The sequence below is a fragment of the Natrix helvetica genome, assembly GCF_964273705.1.
Source record: "Natrix helvetica genome assembly, chromosome: 6".
NCBI classification, from domain to species: Eukaryota; Metazoa; Chordata; class Lepidosauria; order Squamata; family Natricidae; genus Natrix; species Natrix helvetica.
This window is the reverse complement of record NC_138553.1, coordinates 1312501-1332733: the sequence shown is the minus strand read 5'-3', so window position 1 is coordinate 1332733 and position 20233 is coordinate 1312501. Positions and strand designations below refer to the sequence as shown.

Sequence of the window (20233 nt, the reverse complement as noted above, 5' to 3'; positions counted from 1 at the left end):
CTTTAAATTTAAGCTTCCTTTAAATTGTAGACTGTGAATTCCAGCCTTTTCACCACCTTCTTTCCCATTGTGTGACGGGTGGTGCCTACAGAGTAAGCACTGGTCTGATGGATTACAGTGAAGTGGCAGGTTCCCAGGAAGGAAGGAGCACTTCCCAAAGAGGGGAATGAGAAAAGAGGCAGCACAGTCTGGAGATGAAGAGGAAGACACTTAGGACAGCCACTCAGAGTCACAGAGTTCGAAGGGACCTTTGAAGGTCTTCTAATCCAGCCCCCTGCTCAAACAGCCAACCCTGTACCATTCTAGACAAGTGGCTATCCAGTCTCTTCTTCAAAATCTCCAATGATGGAACAGCGGAGGAGAGCTAGACAAGACAAACAGAGCCTGGAGATGAAGAGGTAGAGACCCAGGATAGCCACTGTCTAGAATCTCCCACCCTTCCTTTCCCTGTGTGCCCTCTTCCTGTCCACTTGTTGCTACTTTACAGACCAGGATAAGCAGAGAGGGCAGGAAGGCAATCCAGTTTTCCCTTCACTGCTTTCCAGGAGATGCATCTTTCATCTCCTGAATGCCCAGAAGTTTTTGTAGGGCTCCTTTGACGTCCTTGTTTCGGAGGCTGTAGATTAGGGGGTTCAGCATGGGGGTGATCATACAATACAGGGTGGAAACTAGGGTGTCCACCTCTAAGGAGTAGCCCGCACTGGGACGGTTGTAATTTAAGCCGGCCATCCCAAAGTAGACGATGACGGTAATCAAGTGGGCACCACAGGTGGAGAAGGTCTTTCTCCGTCCAGTGCTGGAACGGATCTTCAGAATTGTAGATAAGATGTAGATGTAGGAAATAACAATAAGGAGGAAAGGGCTCAGGCCCACAAAGACAGTTGCTGTGTGAAGAGCCATCTCATTGACATAGGTGTCGCTGCAAGCAATTTTCAAGAGTGGAGGAACATCACAGAAAATGTGATGGATCTTGATGTCTCCACAGAAGGCCAAATCGGTGGCCAGTGCTGTGTGAATGGCTGAGTTGAGAAGGCCCCAGATCCATGAAGCGGTAGCCAGAGGGACTCGCACCCACTTACTCATGAGCGCAGTATAGCGCAAAGGTTTGCAGATGGCCGCATAGCGGTCGTAGGCCATCACGGCCAGAAGTGCGCATTCAGTTCCCACAAAGCTCATGAGGAAGAACATCTGGGCCATGCAGTCATTGTAGGAGATGGTGGGCTGCTGGCGCAGGAGGTTCACCAGGACGGTGGGGAGGGTGACCGAGGAATAGCAAATGTCTAAGCAGGACAGATGGCTGAGGAAATAATACATGGGACTGTGGAGGCGTGAATCCACCTGGATCAAGATGAGTATGACTGAGTTGACCACCAAGGTGATGAGGTAGATGGCCAGAAACAGCAGAAAGAAGAAAGGTTGACCTCTGGGCATGCCGGAGAAACCCAGGAACAGGAATTCGGTCACCTGCAGGCTTTGGTTGCCACCTTCCATGAGGTCCATCCAGATGTGGTGGACAATGTTGAAACGTAGCAGAATTCAGGTAGTAGCTGCTCCTTTCAAATCACAGCATGAAGGAGAAGCTTCAGACGCATGAGGGAACCACTGGACTTCCCGAAGTCCAACTGGAACAATTAAACATACTTTGCGTGAATAAAATAATCATCAGGTAGGAGAAATGATTCTGGGTTTCTTCTACTCAGGTGGAAGCTTATTATAAATTCCCCAAAAGCCATTTGGCACACATGCTATGTGTAACTTAGCACTCCCCAATTTGCACCCCTGTGCAAAGATGCAGAATGAGGATTGTTGGACGCAGATGGAAATGAACAACACAATTCCTTCCATGTGCTGTGTTCCTCTAAGATCCTTCATCTCTTTTTAGGGTTTACACAAATAATTAATGCCAAAAAATGTAACTAAATAGAAAGGGTGGCATGAGGTAGTAAGCCCTGCAAAATTTACTAGCAGTGATACTATTGAAGTATTAACAGATAGATCAGATACTATCTTGGAGATTATTAGGAAGGGATCTTAATAGTTGTGCAAATTTCCCTGCAGCCACAAGAGGTGATTTCTGGTCAATGAGGAGAAAAGGCCGGGACAGAAAAACACAGACAAGAATTGGAAAGTAAGGTATTAAGAAGGTGTGATATGTAGAAATTGGATATGTATTTGTATGGTTAGTAATTATATAAAAGAAAGGATCAATGGACAGGTAATCTGACTGATTACACACACCTATGTAATGGATATAAAATGTAATTGTAAGATCCAATCACTATATGTAAACGTTTATGCCAGAAATGTCGTACTATGTCCAATGTTTTTAATGTTTATCTAATAAAAAACTTTTCAAATAAAAAAAGAGAGGAGATTTCTGGACCCAGCATTTGAGAGAGCTTGTGGAAAGAATAAATATATCAAGAATTATAAACTTATGACCACTTATGTGTGATCACAAATCTTTGTTTGTACAGGACACTTAAGGCAGGTTACCAGGCTAATTCCATTTCTGGGTGTGCAAAGTGCCTGAAATCACAATCTCGCCAATGGTCCATCCAGCAGCACAAGGTCCAGAAACCACAAGGCCCATCACGGCATACGGAGGAGATGCAGCCACCTGGTCTGCTAGGAACCCAGAAAAGGGGGAAGTATTCTCCCTCCTGCTCAGGGAAGACTTGTGTGTGTGTGTGTGTGTGTGTGTGCGTGCGTGCGTGCGTGTGTGTGAAGTCATCCATCCAACCTGACTGGGATGGAAATTGGAGCGGTGTGGTGGTGGGATAAGACCATTTCAAGGAGGAGAAATGTCTTGGTGGCCCCTGGAGATGGAGGCTAGAGATGACCTTGAAGTGGGAGATCTCTCCTTAGCCATTGCTGGAGTCCTGGGTAGCCATGCTTGGGTCTTCTCAGGGGCATTGGGTGGGGAAGTTTGCAGATAAATTACTGCTGCAATGCAAACCATGAAAGTTTCTCCCGTTAGTGCTAATCCTCATTTTGAGAGAATAATTTTGTGTCTGTGCAAAATGAGAAGAAGTGGTTTGGTTTGTTTGCTTAATTAATGAATAACCCCCCCCTTCTGATCCTTGGACTGTCTCACTCTCTCTTTTTTATTTAAAGAGTTTTAGTATTTTTCAGTTGCATTCCATCTTTCCTTGTGCAGCGTGTCGTCTGGGTACAAACCTCTCTGTGCAACATCGTACCTCTTTTGCCACATCTTTCACATTCACATTAACGTTATTTCCCTAAGTTTAGTATTATAATATATTGAGCATTTAAATGTTATAAAACTCTCCATTTTTCTTCTTAATATCATATCAACATTTACCATCATTATTCTCATCATACACATAACTAGCAGTTTCCATCTTATCTATATCTCTATCTAAGCGTATTGTCTGCTTATTTTTTCATTTCCAAAATCCTTTTTTATTCTCCAACCATTGATAAAATACTTCCCAAATCATTTAATGATTTCAGTTTGCTCTTTCTCCTTAATTACTAATGTTAATCTGTTCATTTCTGCACATTCTAATATCTAATTTGGTGTCTGGGTGGGATGAGAAGAAGTGGTTTGTTTTGTTTGCTTAATTAGTGAATTAACTCCCCTTCTGATCCTTGGACTCTGTCCTTTGAGCTTCTCTCCATGTTCAGACTCAATCATCAATCACCCAGACCCCGTTGGTCCCAAAGATACTTTTTCTTCCCCAAAAGGCAACTGGATGTTCTTAATTTTTTCCTTGAAAACATTTCGCTTCTCATCCAAGAAGCTTCTTCAATTCTGAAGAAGACTGAAGAAGTTTTTTTGGATGAGAAGCAAAACATGGAAACATGGATTATTATTTTAGCAGTGTGATAGATATCAGGTTAATATTGTAAAATAAATGGATATGAAGAATGGGAAAAACAGATGTTGAATAACCGTACTAGTAAATATGTATAAAATATGAATAACAGCGGACCTTAAGGGGCAATTAGGGAAATATATATAAATATATATTAATCTAAACATGTCTATTAATAGTAGAAGCATATGGACTGAAGAACTGGAAAGAACATGAATAGAAATACCTTAAATGTATAAATGATTGTGATTGATACCAAGACTGTATAAGGAGATATTGAAAAATGGAAGAATGAAGGATGGAATGTTAATTTAACTATGGAAATATGAACAACAAAATAGGTGGAAAACATGTCTTTGAATATTATAGCAATATGAAAGGGGAAAACAGTTAAAATGGGGATAGAAAATAGTGGGGGGGAATAATTATTATATGTTAAAATGTTAAGATATAGAAAAAAACAGAAAGACAGTTCAGAAAGGAAGGGTGATAATAAAAGACATGTATGAATAATATGAAACAAGGGTAAAGAAATGTAATATTTAGGAATAATAAGACTATGTTTATCTGTACTGAGATGTATGTTACCCAGTTATCACACCATTCATGCATTGATATGTGTAAAGAATATAAAAAATAAAAATTGGATTGGAAAAAAAAACATTTTCAAAGGAAAAAAAAACCCCAAGCAAGTCCAGTTGACTTTTTGGGACATCTGGGACCAGATGTTCATCCCCCCCTCCCCTCTGAGCCTTTCCTTTTGCACCAGCAAGATAAAAACCTTTCCCAACTTCTTCTCAGAAGAGTAGCTTGCTCAACAAAAACACCTTTTCTCCTTCTGAGGGAAGAGGAAGGGGAGAGAAAGCTCTGCCCCATCAGGCATGAAAAAGGGGTGAGCTTCTTCTCACCAACAACATGCAATTTATGCATCCTCCAGACCAGGGATCTCCAACCTTGGCAACTTTAAGACTTGTGGACTTCAACTCCGAGAGTTCCTCAGGCTGAGGAACTCTAGGAGTTGAAGTCCACAAGTCTTAAAGTTGCCAAGGTTGGAGACCCCTGTTCCAGACAATGGCTGGTATTGAGGTGCACCAGAAATGGTTGGTGCAGGCATTAATCACCCCCCCTCCACCCCTTTTCTCTTTATCCCTCACCTGATCAGAGTCTCCTGGATGAAGGTAGAAGATATGCTTCTCCTTCTCCTTCTCCTTCTCCTTCTCCTTCTCCTTCTCCTTCTCCTCCTCCTCCTCCTCCTCCTCCTCCTCCTCCTCCTCCTCCTCCTCCTCCTCCTCCTCCTCCTCCTTCTTCCTTTCCTTTTCCTACTGCTTGAAAACTCCCCAGTTGGCCTTTCTGTCTTGAGGAGGGTCTTCGTTTCTTGTTCTCAGCCTCCTTTAGACATTGGAGGTCTCATACCTGCCCTGCATTCATCCTGTGTCGCACAAAGAGCCAATGCTTGCAGAAAAAGAGAGAGAGACACATTTTTATGGCACCTGAGATGTCCCTGGAGATGACTTGCATCACAAAGCAGAAGAACAAACCAACCAGAAGCTTCTTGCTTGACAAAGGGTGGGAATTGGATATCAGGACAACATGGAAAAGTGTCCAGCGGGGTTTATGTATTCATTTGTTAAATTTATATGCTTCCCCTTTCTTTGATGAAGTGATTCTTCTAAACACTAAAAAGACAAATATAAAACAATTACTTTTTAAAAAAGCTTAAAGCTAGAGCCAAGGAGATGGACAGCATACGGACGAGATCTTTATCATAGATCTTCACCAAAAAAGCCAACACAGTTCTAGGCTACATAAACAGAGGGATGGAATCAAGATCATGTGAAGTGTAAATACCACTTTATAAGGCCTTGGTAAGGCCACACATGGAATATTTGCATTCAGTTTTGGTCACCACGATGTAGAAAAGATGTGGAGACTCTAGAAAGAGTGCAGAGAAGAGCAATAAAGATGATTAGGGGACTGGAGACTAAAACATATGAAGAACGGTTGCAGGAACTGGGCATGTCCAGTTTAATGAAAAGAAGGACCAGGGGAGACATGATAGCAGCCTTCCAATATCTCAGGAGTTGCCCCAAAGAAGAGGGAGTCAAACTATTCTCCAAGGCACCTGAGGGTAGAACAAGAAGCAATGGGTGGAAACTAATCAAGGAGAGAAGCAACTTAGAACTGAGGAGAAACTGCCTGACAGTTAGAACAATTAATCAGTGGAACAGCTTGCCTGTGAATGCCCCAACACTGGAAGTCTTTAAGATGCTGTTGGATAGCCATTTGTCTGAAATGGTATAGGGTTTCCTGCCTAGGCAGGGGGTTGGACTACAAGACCTCCAAGGTCTCTTCTGAGGCGGATTTCAGAGGCTGTGAGCAGGTATGGGCTGTGCTCTCTGGGAGATGTTAATTAAGTAAAAAAATCCTAATTACCGATTCAAATAGTCCTTGACTTATGACTGTCCTTGAGCCAAAATGTCTTTCGCTAAGTAAAACAGTTGTGGTTTTTGCCCTATTTTACAACGTTTCTTGCCACCGTGGTTAAGTGAACCACTGCACTTGTTAAGTTAGTAACACTGTCATTAAGTGAATCTGGCCTTCCCCATTGACTTTGCTTGTCAGAAGGTCACAAAACGTGGCCCCCAGGACACTGCGACCATCATAAATATGAACCAATTGTCAAGAATCTGAATATTGATTGCCTGAGCATGGGGATACAGCAATGGTTAAGTGTGAAAAGCTGTGATAAATCACTTTATTAGAAGTACCTATTTATCTACTCACATTTGCATGCTTTCGATCTGCTAGGTGGGCAGGAGTTGAGGCAAGGATGCCATTTCTTATACATAGGCAGCATGAAATAAACTTGTAGTAGTACTTTTGAACTCTATTCCACTCTTGGCTTCTTGCTTTTGACCGGTGGAAGTGCAGCAATTGTCCTCCGAAAGTTTCTTAAGGCTTTCAGGGATACTACTACACAAGTTACTTGATGTGAGATCCTGGTCATTAAATTGGGCTCTAGGGATCAGTTGGGACAGTTGGTGTTGTACCAGCCTCTCTGCTACGTAGCAACCTCCCTGCCTGAGTCTCTTGGTGTCATTTCTGGAGTAGAAGTGAAATATCCCCGATTTATGGCCTTAGAGAATGTCCATCTGCCCTCTGTGGGGTTAGGTGTGGCTCAGGACTCCACCATGGACACCATGACAACCATGGACCCTTCTTAGGTGATCCAGGCCTTGGGATGGTGGTCACATACCCAGTTTGGGTTTCCCGTCAGAGCAGTGGAATAATGGGTTGTGTGAATGAGGTTGGGGTAGGAAGGAGGGGAAGAGGTGCCACCAAGGAAACCATCAGAAAAGAGAGGCAGGAGTTCCCAGCTTCCTCTGAGATGCTCACAATAGGATATGGAAATTGGAAGAAGAGACTATTTATGGGTTGAATTGTAAGGTCCTTGGTGCTTTCTGAACTCGGTGGTTTTCTTGCAGATGGTTCATTACCAAACTTGATAACATCATCAGTGTTAGAAGGGAGAGGGCTTTGCTTCTAGAATTCCCTTCTAGCACTGATGATGTTTCCTACTTGGGTCATGAAACGTCTTCAAGAAAACAACCAAGCTCAGAAAGCACAAGGACTTCACAGTCCTCGTCCTCCTTCTCCTCGTCCTCCTTGTCCTCATCCTCCTTGTCCTCGTCCTTATCCTCCTCGTCCTCCTCCAACCCCATCCTCTTCTAGCACTGATGATGTTACCTAGTTGGGTTACAAAATGTCTGCAAGAAAACCACCAAGCTCAGAGGACACCAAGGACCTCACAGTCCTCCTCCTCCACCACCTCCCCTCCTCTTCCCCTCCCCCCTTCTAATATTAATGATATACCCTAGTTAGATCATAAAACATATGCAACCCCACCCAAAGCCCAGAGAGCACCAAGGAAACCCACCTGTATTTTCCCCTCTCTCACCATCCCCTCTTTTCATCTGGACTTGGAGGGAAAGAGGAATAAAATCCAGACGTTTTGGGAATATTTTTTATTTACTTTGTTAATCCAATTTATACAGACTCTCATCTGTCCAAAGAACTCTAGGTACGGAACAAGATAAAAATAACAAAAAGGAGCGGTCCCTTCCAACTCTGTTAATCCGTAATTCTGTAAAATCCATCCTGTCTTAAGTTGGAATCCTAACCTATCACTTTTGAATGAGTTTTTATTCAGATGCAACGTCCCACCTACTCATAACTAAGAATCTCTATTTGTTTTCTTCTGAGAGTGGCTCTTCAGGAATCTTTAAAAAAAATAGTTTATTTATATATTTCCACATTAAATACATATGTGCTTAGTGAACAGCGTAGTGTCTGGATCAACTTATTTTTATACAATAATACTTTTCCCACTCCTAATTTCTACCTCTACTGTCCCACCATTTATAAAACAAGTCTCTTGTTCAAAAATACTCCGCATCTTCTTTTTCTTTTATTTTCAGTGTCAGTCTATCTATTTCTGCACAATCTAAATTTTTTAAAAACTTACATCATCCTCTGTGGGTGTTTCCTCATTTTTCCAATACTGTGCAACTACAATTCCTGCTCCTGTCAAGGCATGTAATATTAAATATAGACTCCCTTTATAAGGTATTATGCCTAGCAAAAATATTTCTGTCTTATAATCTATATGTTGTTTTAACATTTTCTCCGACCATGTATGTATTTTTGTCAAATATTTTGCTTTTACACATGTCCACCACATGTGATAGTATGTCTCTGGTGTCTGGTTAGCTTCTACAGGAATCTTAAGAATGTCCTTCTACTCCAGTTCCTGTACACAAATTTCATTTTTGTTAAGGAGCAGAAACACATGAAATTCCACAAAAGACTCAGCCCTAGATAAAGGCTAGGCGACCTTCTGGCAGCCAAGAACCTTCTTCATGGCCCCCTTCACCTCCTTGTTGCGGAGGCTGTAGATCAAAGGGTTCAGAAGGGGGTTGATGATACAAAACATGGTGGAGATCAAGGTGTCCACCTCTAGAGAGTAGCCAGCACTGGGCTGGTTGTAGTTCACAAAGGCATTTCCAAGGCAGACAATCACGACAGCAAGGTGTGAAGCACAGGTGGAGAAGGCTTTGCGCCTACCGGTGTTTGAACGGATCCGCAAAATGCAGCCCAAAATGTAGAAGTAGGACAGGAGAATGAAGAGGACAGGGACAAGGCCCACAAAGATGCTGGTGATGTGGTTGGTCAGTTCGTTGACCCAGGTATCACTGCAGGTGATTTTCAGGAAAGGGGGGACATCACAAAAGATGTGAGGAACATTGTTGTTTCCACAAAACTCTAACCTGGAGGCCAGAGAAACGTGGATGGCTGAGTCCAGGAAGCCCCAGAGCCAGATGGCCACAGATAGCTGGACGCAAAACTTGCCCCTCACCAGGTGGGCGTAGTGCAAAGGTTGGCAGATGGCGGCATAGCGGTCATAGGCCATGACAGCCAACAGTGCCGGCTCACATCCTGCAAACCCAATCAGGAAGAAGGCTTGTGCCAGGCACTGGTTGTAGGAGATGGTGTGCTGCTGGCGTAGAAGGCTCACCAAAATCTTTGGTACCACCACGGAAGAAAGGCAGATATCCAAGCAGGAGAGCTGGCTGAGGAAGAAGTACATGGGGGTGTGGAGACGGGAATCCAGGAGAACCAGGGTTATGATCATGAAATTGCCCAGCAGGGTGACCAAATAGGCAGCCAGGAACACCAAGAAAAAATGGACGTGGTGTCTCTGGAATATGGAGAATGCCTGTAAGGCAAATTCCATCTCCCGTGTTTGGTTCTGGGAATCCATCAGGAAGAAAATGGACAGCTGGGAAGAGAGAAATGGGCATGTGAAGAAATTAGAATTAATATAGCGTGAGAAGAATTAGATTTCTGAGCTGGGGGAGAAGAACCTAATTCTTCTCCTGCTTTCTTGGACTTTTACCTGCTGAGAAGCTCTGCGGAGCATCCCTTCCAAGTTCTGCATCTGCTTTTCATAAAGAGGACAAGTGATCTTTTCATGGTTAAGGTGACACAGCATGGAATGTAGATGGTCTGAGGGGGAAGTAGCAGTCCTCCAATCCTGCCTTCTCCAACTCTTGTGCCCTGAAGGTGACATTTTGAATGTCTAAGCTGGACCAAAACGTTTTTATTTTAATTCCTCAGGAAGTCACCAGCCTATGATAGACATGAAAGGGGAACATCTTTATTTTTCGGTGGGTGCTATTCCTTCCCCTGGAAACATCTTCTTCCAAGGAGAACCAAACATTCATGGAGAAGGTTGTGAAGAAGCTCCAAGTTCAGGATGTACGTACCTAGTTTTGGTTGTCAAGATCTAAATCTATATAAAAAAGATGTTGAGAGTCTAGAAAGAGTACATAAACGCACAACAAAGATGATTAGGGGAACGATGTATGATGAACAGTTGTGGGAATGGTGAGAAGGACTAGGGGTGACATGATAGCAGCAGTCCAATATTTAAGTGGCTCCTACAGAGACAAGGGGGTCAATCTACTTTCCAAAGCAGCAGAAGGCTGGACAAGAAGCAACAGATGGAAAGTAAGCAAGGAGAGAACCAACCTAGAACTAAGGAAAATTTTTCTGACAGTGAGAACAATTAACCAGTGGAACAACTTTCCTCCAGAAGTTGTGGTTGCTCCATCACTGGAGGCTTCTAAGAAGAGACTGGACATCCTATAGGGTCTTCTATTTGAGCAGGGGGTTGGACTAGAAGACCTCCAAGGTCCCTTCCAATTCTGTTATTCTGTATTCTGTAGACACTCCAATTAAGTTTCTCCATCAACTTTCTTTGTTACAGTAGGAATTGTTGTAATAAGTGTGTGCTAGGAATCTAACTTGCTCCCAAGAAGTTAGAGTTTTTTGCCTACTTGATATCTGCTCTCCCCTCTCGCTCTATTTATATTTATCATTATTTAAGCATTTATAAAACTTCAATGCTAAAAGGTGTTGGAAAGCAATGATCATTTTTGTATTTTCTCTCTTTTATTATAAGCGTCCATAAACACTAGAATTTCTTCTGCACCTGCAGTGTTAGGTTAAAAAAGGTAGGAAACACATCTGGATAAGTTTCTGGTACCCAGGTTTGATCTAGGACATAAGGTCAAGATAGTGAAGAGTTATAATAGTAACACTTATAAGATTTGGGCATGTTCAGCCTAACGAAGAGAAGGCTAGGCAGAAACATGATAGCAATCCTTCAATTCATGAAGGGCTGACCCAGGGCAGAAGATGGGGAGGACTTCTCCAGAGGAAGAGGAGGTCCATTTATTCTCCAAAGCACCCAAAGGGAAGACAAGAAGCAACAGATGAAAACTAATCAAGGAGAGAAGCAACCTGGAACTAAGGAGAAATTTGACAGTGAGAACAATCAACCAGTGGAACAGAAGTTGCCTCCAGAAGTTGTGAGTGCTCCAACACTGGAGGTTTTAAAGAAGAGATTGGTTTCCTGCTTGAGCAGGGAATTGGATTAGAAGATCTCCAAGCTCCTTTCCAACTCTGTTATTCTGTTAAGTATGAGAACATCTGAAGGTAAGAGAAAAACCAAAAGGTAGAAGCTTAAAAGAGAGAGATCCAAACTCAAAATAAAGAGGTATTTACTGACTGTGAGAGCTACGAAGGAGTGGAACAGCTGTCTCTTGAAGTTGTGGAGGTTTTCCAGGAAACATTGGACAGCCCTTTGTCTGGGATGGTCTGAACATTTCTGATCTGGACAGGGGGTTGCATTAGAAAATCTCCAAAGTCTCTTCCAACCTTTTGATTCTATGGTTTTTGAAGGTAGATATTTTTTGGGCAAAGTTTTATTTAAAGCAAGTCATAGTCCTAGGAAGATACATAAGGCTGGGCTATCAGTGGTTACAGCTATCTGTCTCAGCAAGTGAAAATATTCTTCCAAGGCCCCCGAAGGCCAGAAAAGGAATAATGGATGGAAACTGAACAAAGAGATTCAACCTAGAAATAAAGAGAAATTTTCTGACAGTGAGAACAATCCACCCGTAGAACAGAAGTTGCCTTCAGAAGTTGTGGGAGCTTCATCACTGGAGGCTTTCAAGAAGAGACTGGACTGCCCTCTGTCAGAAATGGGGTAGGGTCTCCTGCTTGGGTGAGGGGAGGGGCTTGACTAGATGACCTATAAGATCCCTTCCAACTCTGTCAATCTGTAATCTGGAAAATGATATCCGTTGTTCAAGACAACTTTAGAAAAGATCAAGAAAGATGAGACATTATTTGCCATTTCTGAGCTCCCCTAAGCAGAAATTCCGAGGAGAAATTGTGCTCCTCTTGCTCTCCATGTCAATCTCTCCTTGCCACATTTCCCCAAAAGAGGATGCTGGGGTGGATAGCTGCAGCTCACCTTTGGTGGTTATCCCAGCTGGAGAAGACCAGCTGGGGCTGAAGCAGAGTTATGTTCTCCCCATCTTCCCCCCCAGTTGGATACAATGAGATGAGAGCTGGCTCAGCCAAAGGTCTTCTCTCAGAGCAGGAAGGGAGATCTTTAGAAGCTTGTTCTTATAAGAGAAGCAAGTCGCTTGGTTGTCTGCATGGACCATGGTAGATGGTGGGCTTGGGGGAAAAGGTTCTTTGGTGTGTGGGCCCTAGGAATATTTCTGTCCTGGGCCCTGCAGGGAATAGAACTAGGAGGAGGGGTCCTCTGGGGCCAATCTCTTTCATCTAGGACTTGCTTGGAGACAAGTGAAGGCAGACAGGGAAGTTTAATTGAGCAAGGGGTGAAAAAGAAGGGAGCAAAGCAGAGCATTTTTTCAGATTTGAAGCATAACCAATGAAGAGCAAATGTTTGAGTTCAGTTACCTCCTTTGTTATTAATCAGTGTCTCCTAAATTTCTTCTCCTGTCTGTAGCTTGGAATGAATTGAATTGAATTTGAATTTATTAGATTTGTTAGCCGCTCCCTCTCCACGAAGGGACTCGGGGCGGCGTACAATAAATAAAAACACATATTATACAATTAAAACATTTCACGGAGGAGGTATCAAAATCGCATAGTACAATACATAGGAATAGTCATAATAGAATTAAAAATTAAAATACCCCAATATAAAATTACAAATTTAAAAGATTGCCAGGAGGATAAAGATGGAACTATAATTGAGCCAGGCCGGCTAGTTGAAAAAGGTGGGTCTTGAGTTTTGAACGGAAGGAGCGGAGGTCGGTAGTAATCCTAATGTTGGGGGGGGAGGTCATTCCAGAGGGCTGGGCCCATCTCAGAGAAGGCCCTGCTCCTGGGCGCCGCCCTCTGGCACTGCTTAGTGGATGGCACCCGGAGAAGTCCCTCTCTGTGAGAGCGAATTGGTCGTAGGGATGTATGGGGCAGGATGCGATCACGCAGGTAGCTAGGTCCTGTGCCATGGTAATCAACACCTTGAAACGCACCCGATAGACCACAGGTAGCCAGTGCAGCTTGCGCAGGAGAGGTGTCACATGGGAGTACCTTGTACTCCCCATAATCACCCGCGCGGCCGCATTCTGGACCAACTGTAGTCTTCGGGTGCATCTCAAGGGGAGCCCCATGTAGAGAGCATTGCAGTAGTCTAGGCGGGACGTCACCAGCACGTGAGTGACTGTGCGAAGGGCATCCCGGTCCAATAGGGGGCGCATTTGGCGCACCAGGCGAACCTGGTGGAACGCCCCCCTTGCCACGGCTGCCACATGGTCATCCATGGACAGCCGGGCATCCAGGAGGATGCCCAAGTTGCGCGCCCGCTCCATGGGGGCCTGAATGACCTGGTTGCTCCCATTTACTTTAGGTACTACAAGGTCTGGCCGCTTGTATTTATTTTCTTTTTTTTAAATCATCCAATAGGACTCCAATTTGGTACTCAGAACTGAAATAAATAACTGTGTATTCTCTGAGCTTCATGGTTTTCTTGCAGACATTTCATGACCTAACTAGGGAACATCACCAGTACTAGAAGGGAGTGGGGTTTGTGGAGAGGAGGAAGAGGAGGAGGAGGAGGAGGAGGAGGAAGGTGGGATCCTTGTTGTTTTCTGAGCTTGACTGTGTTTTTCCAGACATTTCATGACTCAACTAGATACCATCATTAGTGCTAGAAGAGGGGCGAGTTTGTGGAGAGGAGAAGGAGGAAGAGCAAGAAGAGGAGGAGGAGGAGGAGGAGGAGGAGCGGGTCCTTAGTACTCCCTGAGCTTGGTTGTTTTCTTGAAGACATTTCATGACCCAATTAGGTAACATCACCAGTGCTAGAAGGGAGTGGGGTTTGTGGAGAGGAGGATTGTGGGATCCTTGGTGCTTTCTGAGCTTGGTTGTTTTTCCCAGACATTTCATGAACCCAACTAGGTTGCATCATCAGTGCTAGAACAGAATGGGGTTTACAGAATGGAAGAGGAGGAGGAGGAGGAGAAGGGGAGGAGGGCCTGAGTGTTGAGTGCATTGAAGGTGCTCCTTTTGACCTAGAGAGCCTTTCATGGCATGGTATTAGGCTATCTGAGGGACCATTTCTCCCAGTCGTTCCATTGCTCCCTCTGGTGGACCAACACCCAAAGTTGCCTTTGGTGAGATATCCAACTATATATGTTTGATTAGTGAATAAATAATAAAACATAAAGTCCAAGATAACAGGAGTTCGATTCCCATCAATGCCAATTCTTCAAGGTAAATCAGGCCAGAGAGCTAATGCCATGTAGGTCAGGATTACTATTATTATGATCTAGGAACAGGATCTGGTTGGTTTGAAGGTACTTCCTTCTCCCCCACTTTATCTTTCGGTGAACTAGGGAGGGGCTTATTTGAGATGTTTTCTGACTCTTCCTTGCTCTAGGCTGAAGCCCTGCTTATCGGATCGTTGCCTTGGTAGAGGCTCTTCCTTTGGTTCTTCTTTCTCTCCCTAGGCCCTCTACAGCCATCCTGGCCAACAGATGTCGGCACCCAACACATCTGAAGGGCATCTGAATGGGATCCGCCAGGCACTTCTTGAATATTTGATGTCCCACCCTGAGCAGAGGGGGGGGGGAGCAGGAGAACTCGGCACAGTCAACTCACCACGGGACAATTTGCCATGGGACAAAAGTTACATAATATCAAAGAAATGGTGGAATAAAGGATGCAAAAGGAAGGACAAAATGCAGTCAACATTAATTAAAATAATTGTTTATTTTTCAATAATTACCAAATTTCTAACATTGTACTATTATATCATTTTTTATCCTCTTTAAAATGAAACAAACCACCTTTAGCCTATGCATGGTGTGAACTGAGATATAAGGTAGTTTCAGCTTTAAAATTTGAAACGATCTTCTCACATGTAGTTATAAAACTTTTTACCTGACCAATAGTTACCCGTTAAGCTCCTTAATGTTAGGAGCACCTGGGATACTGAACAATCAAAGATAATTGGACCCACAACCCTAAGAGTTCACAAAGTACATTAAACTCAACAAACAAACAAACCCAAAATGAGGTAAACACTAACTAACTTCATTACTTCTGTCAATGTTTCTGCTAGCTTTTAACTGGTTAAGGTGTTGCAGAGGACAAGTCATTTCCATTTGTAGTAAACCTGGAGGAAGGCAGTGAGTCTGAATGCTACCAATTGTGAAAATCGTCCAAACCCTTTCTTAAGACACATTTCTTGTGCCTTCTCTGTTCTGAGTATAGTCAGGAAAAACAAGAGCTGACCTCTTGATGTGACAGGAAGGCTTTCAAAGTTGTCTTTACAACATCTGAGAAGAATCCTATATTCTCCTTTCCAGGATCTTCCTCAGGGCCCCCTTCACCTCCTTGTTGCGTAGGCTGTAGATCAGGGGATTCAGCATGGGGGTGACAATGCAATACATGGTAGAAATCAGGGTGTCGGTCTCCAGGGAGTAGCCAGCACTGGGCTGGTTGTAGTTAACAGAACCATTCCCAAAATAAAGAAAGACCACCATCACATGAGAAATACAAGTGGAAAAAGCTTTGTGCCTCCCTGTGTTGGAACGGATACGCAGGATGGATGCAAGGATGTAGAAGTAGGAGATTACTACAAAAAGGAAGGGACCCAATCCCACAAACACCGTGGCTACGTGGATTGTTATCTCACTGACAAATTTGTCACCACAAGCGATTTTCAGCAGAGGAGGTAGATCACAGAAGATGTGGTAGATCTGATTATATCCACAGAAATGGAAGTTGGAAGCCAAGGCTGTGTGAACTGTTGCATCCAGGAAGCCCCCGATCCAGGCAATAATGGCTGATATCACACAAACACGTGGACTCATGAGTCGTGAGTAACGCAAAGGCTGACAGATGGCAGCATAGCGGTCGTAAGCCATGATGGTCAGCAACCAGCATTCTGAGCCTGTGAAGCCTATCAAGAAGAACATTTGGGTCAAGCAAAGATTGTAGGATATGGTGTGTCTTTGGAGAAGGAGATTTGAAAGGATCTTGGGGACGGTGACTGTTGAGTAGCAGACATCCAAGCAGGATAAGTGGCTGAGGAAAAAATACATGGGACTGTGAAGATGGGAGTCCACCAGGATGAGAGTGATGATCATGAAGTTACCCAGAATGGTGATCAAATAGATGGTGAAGAATAGCAGGATGAGATAGTCCTGGCCGTCTGTGATGTTGGAGAAACCCAGCAAAACAAACTCAGTAACTGGAGTCTGGTTGCTGATATCCATGGGAATTTAGGGATTATGTTGACTTAATATTAGATCTTAAGAAGGACACCAAATGAGATTTTTCTTCTTCTTATTTCAACATAAATGGCTCTCACACAATATTAGATCTGGAATCTTCATGTTTTGTAGTGCAAGAAAGAGACAATAGAAATGCTGAGAGGTCCACCTTTATCACTTTTACTTCTGTCATTTGAAGAAACCCCACTTTCAGAGAACATGCTAGGATGGTCCAGAGTCCAGCTCAGGCCAAAATCAAAGACATCATTGCCTTCCTTGCAGCTTTGGAAATGATCCTTCTTTTGATAAAAGCCCATGAGTAGAAACAGTGTGACCTAGCAGGAGAAAGAAATGGAGGGGTGAATATTAAAACAATGTAATGATCATTGATTAGGAACCAAATTAAGATCTACCTCGTGACCACTATCCATTAAGGATGAAGAAACAGTGGAGAATTTAGTTGTTGCAATCCCTATTCTCCATTTAACATTTTTATTGAGTTATAAGATAAAATAAGATTCAAAATACAAAAGTAAATAGGAAAATGGTGGGGAGGAAGAGTGGGGAAGAGAAGTGAAGAAGAGAAGGGGAAAAAAGAGAAAAAGAAACATTGACTTCCAACTCTCTCCATTGCAGTAAAATAAGGCATTAACATCAAATTGCAACTTTTGGTTTTTTCATAATAATATAAACCAGCCATTTCTCTAAAGAACTATCAATCTAATCAGTAAAACCCCAAATCAAAGTTTCGTTCTTTTCCACGTCAAGCATGAAGTTCAGAAGCGGTTTCCACATGGAAACAAAAGTATTTCTAGTCTTTCCTTTAATCAAAATAGACAATTTTGCCATTTTAACTTCTGCAGCCATTGGTCCATGGAAGGAATCCAAGCCTCCTTCCATTTTTGTGCACACGATACTCTTGCTGCTATCAACATGTAGAGTAACACAGTTCCATATTTTTTCTCCAGATCTTTTTCCAGTAAGCCCCAAAGGAAAAAATCTACTTTCATCTTTATCTCCATTCTCCTGTATTAGGATTGCAATCCCTATTCTCTGCTATGTCTGACTGTTGGGGTTTGTCCCTCAACTTCCTATGGGTAGCAGGGACTTCTAAGAAGCCTACATTCAAGTATGTACATTAGGATACATTGAAGTATCATAAGAATGGGGAAAAAGTGGTTTCCTGGATGGATGGACAATGCGGTCAGTCACCAGTAGAGGTCATACTGGACAGAAGATCATGGCACGTAGGCTATGAATTGGAGGTCTCCTTTTGGAAAATTTTCTTTTGAGGCTGAGATGTATTTGGAGATATTGTGATAGATACAGATTAAAAGAGTTGAAAAGGAAGCTGGTAGGTCATCTAGTCCAACCCCCTGGCCCAAGCGGGAGACCCTACATCATTTCCGATAAATGGCAGCCCAGTCTCTTCCTAAAGGTTTTCAGTGATGAAGCTCCCACAGTGTCCAAAGGCAACTTCTGTTCCCTGGGTTGATTGTTCTCACTGTCAGAAAATTTCTCCTTATTTCCGGATTGAATCTCTCCTTGGTCACTTTTCATCCATTGTTCCTTTTCTGGCCTTTGGGTTCTTTGGAGAATAGCTTGACCCCCTCCTCTCTGGGGCAGCCCCTCAAATATTGGAATGCTGCTCTCCTGTCTCCCCTGGTCCTTCTCTTCCCTAGACTAGCCATGCTCAGTTCCTGCAACCATTCTTCATATGTTTTAGCCTCCCGTCCCCTCATCATCCTGGATGATCTTCTGTGCACTTTGGATGTTTTGTGCCTGGAGAAAATATTGTCTTCTTGGACAAGGGCATTGAATATTAAGAGTTGGAAGGGACTTTGGAGGTCTTCTAGTCCCACCCCTGCCTGAACAGGAGACCATTTGGTTGATTGCTCTCATCGTTAGGACATTTCTCCTTAATTCTAGGATGATTCGCTTAGCAAGCTTCTCATTTTCCTTTTTTGTGTTTTGGAAAATAATTTGTCCCTCTTATCTTTGCAGAAGCCCCTCAAATACTGGAAGACTGCTATCATCTCTCCCCTAGTCCTTCTTTTCATTAGGCTAAACATACCCAATTTCTGTAACTGTTTTTTGTATGTTTTAGCCTCCAGTCCCCTAATCCTCTTGGTTGCTCTTTTCTGCACAAAAGTAAAATGTTTTCAAGGGGAAAAAAAGCATCTAACAAAATGAAATTCAGTGGTGAAAAAAGTAAGGTTCTACATTTAGGCAGGAAAAATGAAATGTACGGAATAGGTGGTATCTGGCTCAATAGTAGAAACTGTGAGAGGGATATTAGTGGACAACCATTTAAATATGAGCCAGCAGTGTGCAGCAGCTGCCCAAAAAGCCAACACAGTCCTAGGCTGCATCAACAGAGGGAGAGAACCAAGATCACCTGAAGGGTTAATACCACTTTATAAGGCCGTGGTAAGGCCACACTTGGAATATTTGCATTCAGTTTTGGTCGCCACAATGTAAAAAGATTAAGAAAGAGTGCAGAAAAGAGTAACACAGATGATTAGATGGCTGGAGGCTAAAGAATGGCTGGAGGAACTGGGTATGTCTAGTTTAATGAAAAGAAGGACTAGGGCTGACATGATAGCAGTGTTGCAATATCTCAGGGGTTGCTACAAAGAGGGAGTCTATTCTCCAAAGCACCTGAAGTCAAGACAAGAAGCAATGGATGGAAACTAAGCAAGGAGAGAACCACCAACCTAGTAAACCTAGAACAATTAACCAGTGGAACGGCCTGCCTCCACATACTGTGTGTGCTCCATCACGGGAGGTTTTTCAGAAGAGATTGGAGAGCCATTTGTCTGAAATGGTCTAAGGTTTCCTGCCTGAGCAGAGAGTTGGACCAGAAGACCTCCAAGGTCCCTTCCAACTCCGCTATTCTGGCAAGAACACAGAAAGGATGCTGGATGAACCATAAAGCGACTCACCTTTGCCGCAAAACACCAGCTGTGGCTGAAGGAGAATCACCGCCTCCCCATGTTCTCCCACAGTTTGATTCTCACACAGTGAGATGTGATGTGACTTCGTCAAAACTCTGCCCACAGAGCAGGAAGGGAGGTGACTAGAAGCTCATTCCCACAACAGAAGCACCACTCCTGGTTCCTGCATTGTGCAAGGCAGGTGGTGGTCATGGAAGAAAATGTGCCGTGGTGTGTGTACCCTGGGAATTTTCCTGCCTGGGATTCTACAGGGAGTGGAACTGGGAGGAGAAACAGCAGGGACCTCTGGGAAAAAATATCTTGTGTAGAACTTACCAACCAGGTCCAGCTAGTCTCTAGGCATTCATTCATTCATTCATTCACTCACTCACTCATTCACTCACTCATTCATTCAGTCAGTCAGTCATTTACTCACTCACTCACTCACTCATTCAGTCATTCAGTCAGTCAGTCAGTTATTTATTCACTCATTCATTCACTCGCTCACTCATTTACTCACTCACTCATTTACTCACTCACTCACTCATTCATTCATTCAGTACTTTTATTCATTCACTCACTCACTCAATCACTCACTCAATCACTCACTCACTCACTCATTCATTCACTCATTCATTCATTCAGTCAGTCATTCAGTTATTTCTTCACTCACTCATTCATTCACTCACTCACACACTCATTCATTTACTCACTCACTCACTCATTTACTCACTCGCTCACTCATTTACTCACTCACTCACTCATTTACTCATTCATTCATTCATTTACTCAT

At 43.3% G+C, this 20233-nt stretch overlaps 3 protein-coding genes across 3 annotated transcripts; all 3 read right to left on the bottom strand.

Moving 5' to 3' along the window:
- Positions 1-531: 531 nt before the first annotated feature.
- LOC309394835 (olfactory receptor 5V1-like) lies at positions 532-1500 on the bottom strand (the record flags this gene model as incomplete). Its single annotated transcript, XM_081958461.1, has 1 exon — positions 532-1500. One exon carries the CDS (start codon positions 1498-1500, stop codon positions 532-534), a length of 969 nt encoding a protein of 322 aa, XP_081814587.1.
- A 7227-nt stretch (positions 1501-8727) lies between these two features.
- Positions 8728-9636, bottom strand: LOC309394951 (olfactory receptor 5V1-like; the record flags this gene model as incomplete). The annotated part of the gene is made up of 1 exon (XM_081958669.1): positions 8728-9636. The coding sequence occupies one exon, from the start codon at positions 9634-9636 to the stop codon at positions 8728-8730; it is 909 nt and encodes a 302-aa protein (XP_081814795.1).
- Positions 9637-15577: 5941 nt separating this feature from the next.
- LOC309394950 (olfactory receptor 5V1-like) lies at positions 15578-16507 on the bottom strand (the record flags this gene model as incomplete). The annotated part of the gene is made up of 1 exon (XM_081958668.1): positions 15578-16507. One exon carries the CDS (start codon positions 16505-16507, stop codon positions 15578-15580), a length of 930 nt encoding a protein of 309 aa, XP_081814794.1.
- Between the last annotated feature and the right edge of the window lie 3726 nt (positions 16508-20233).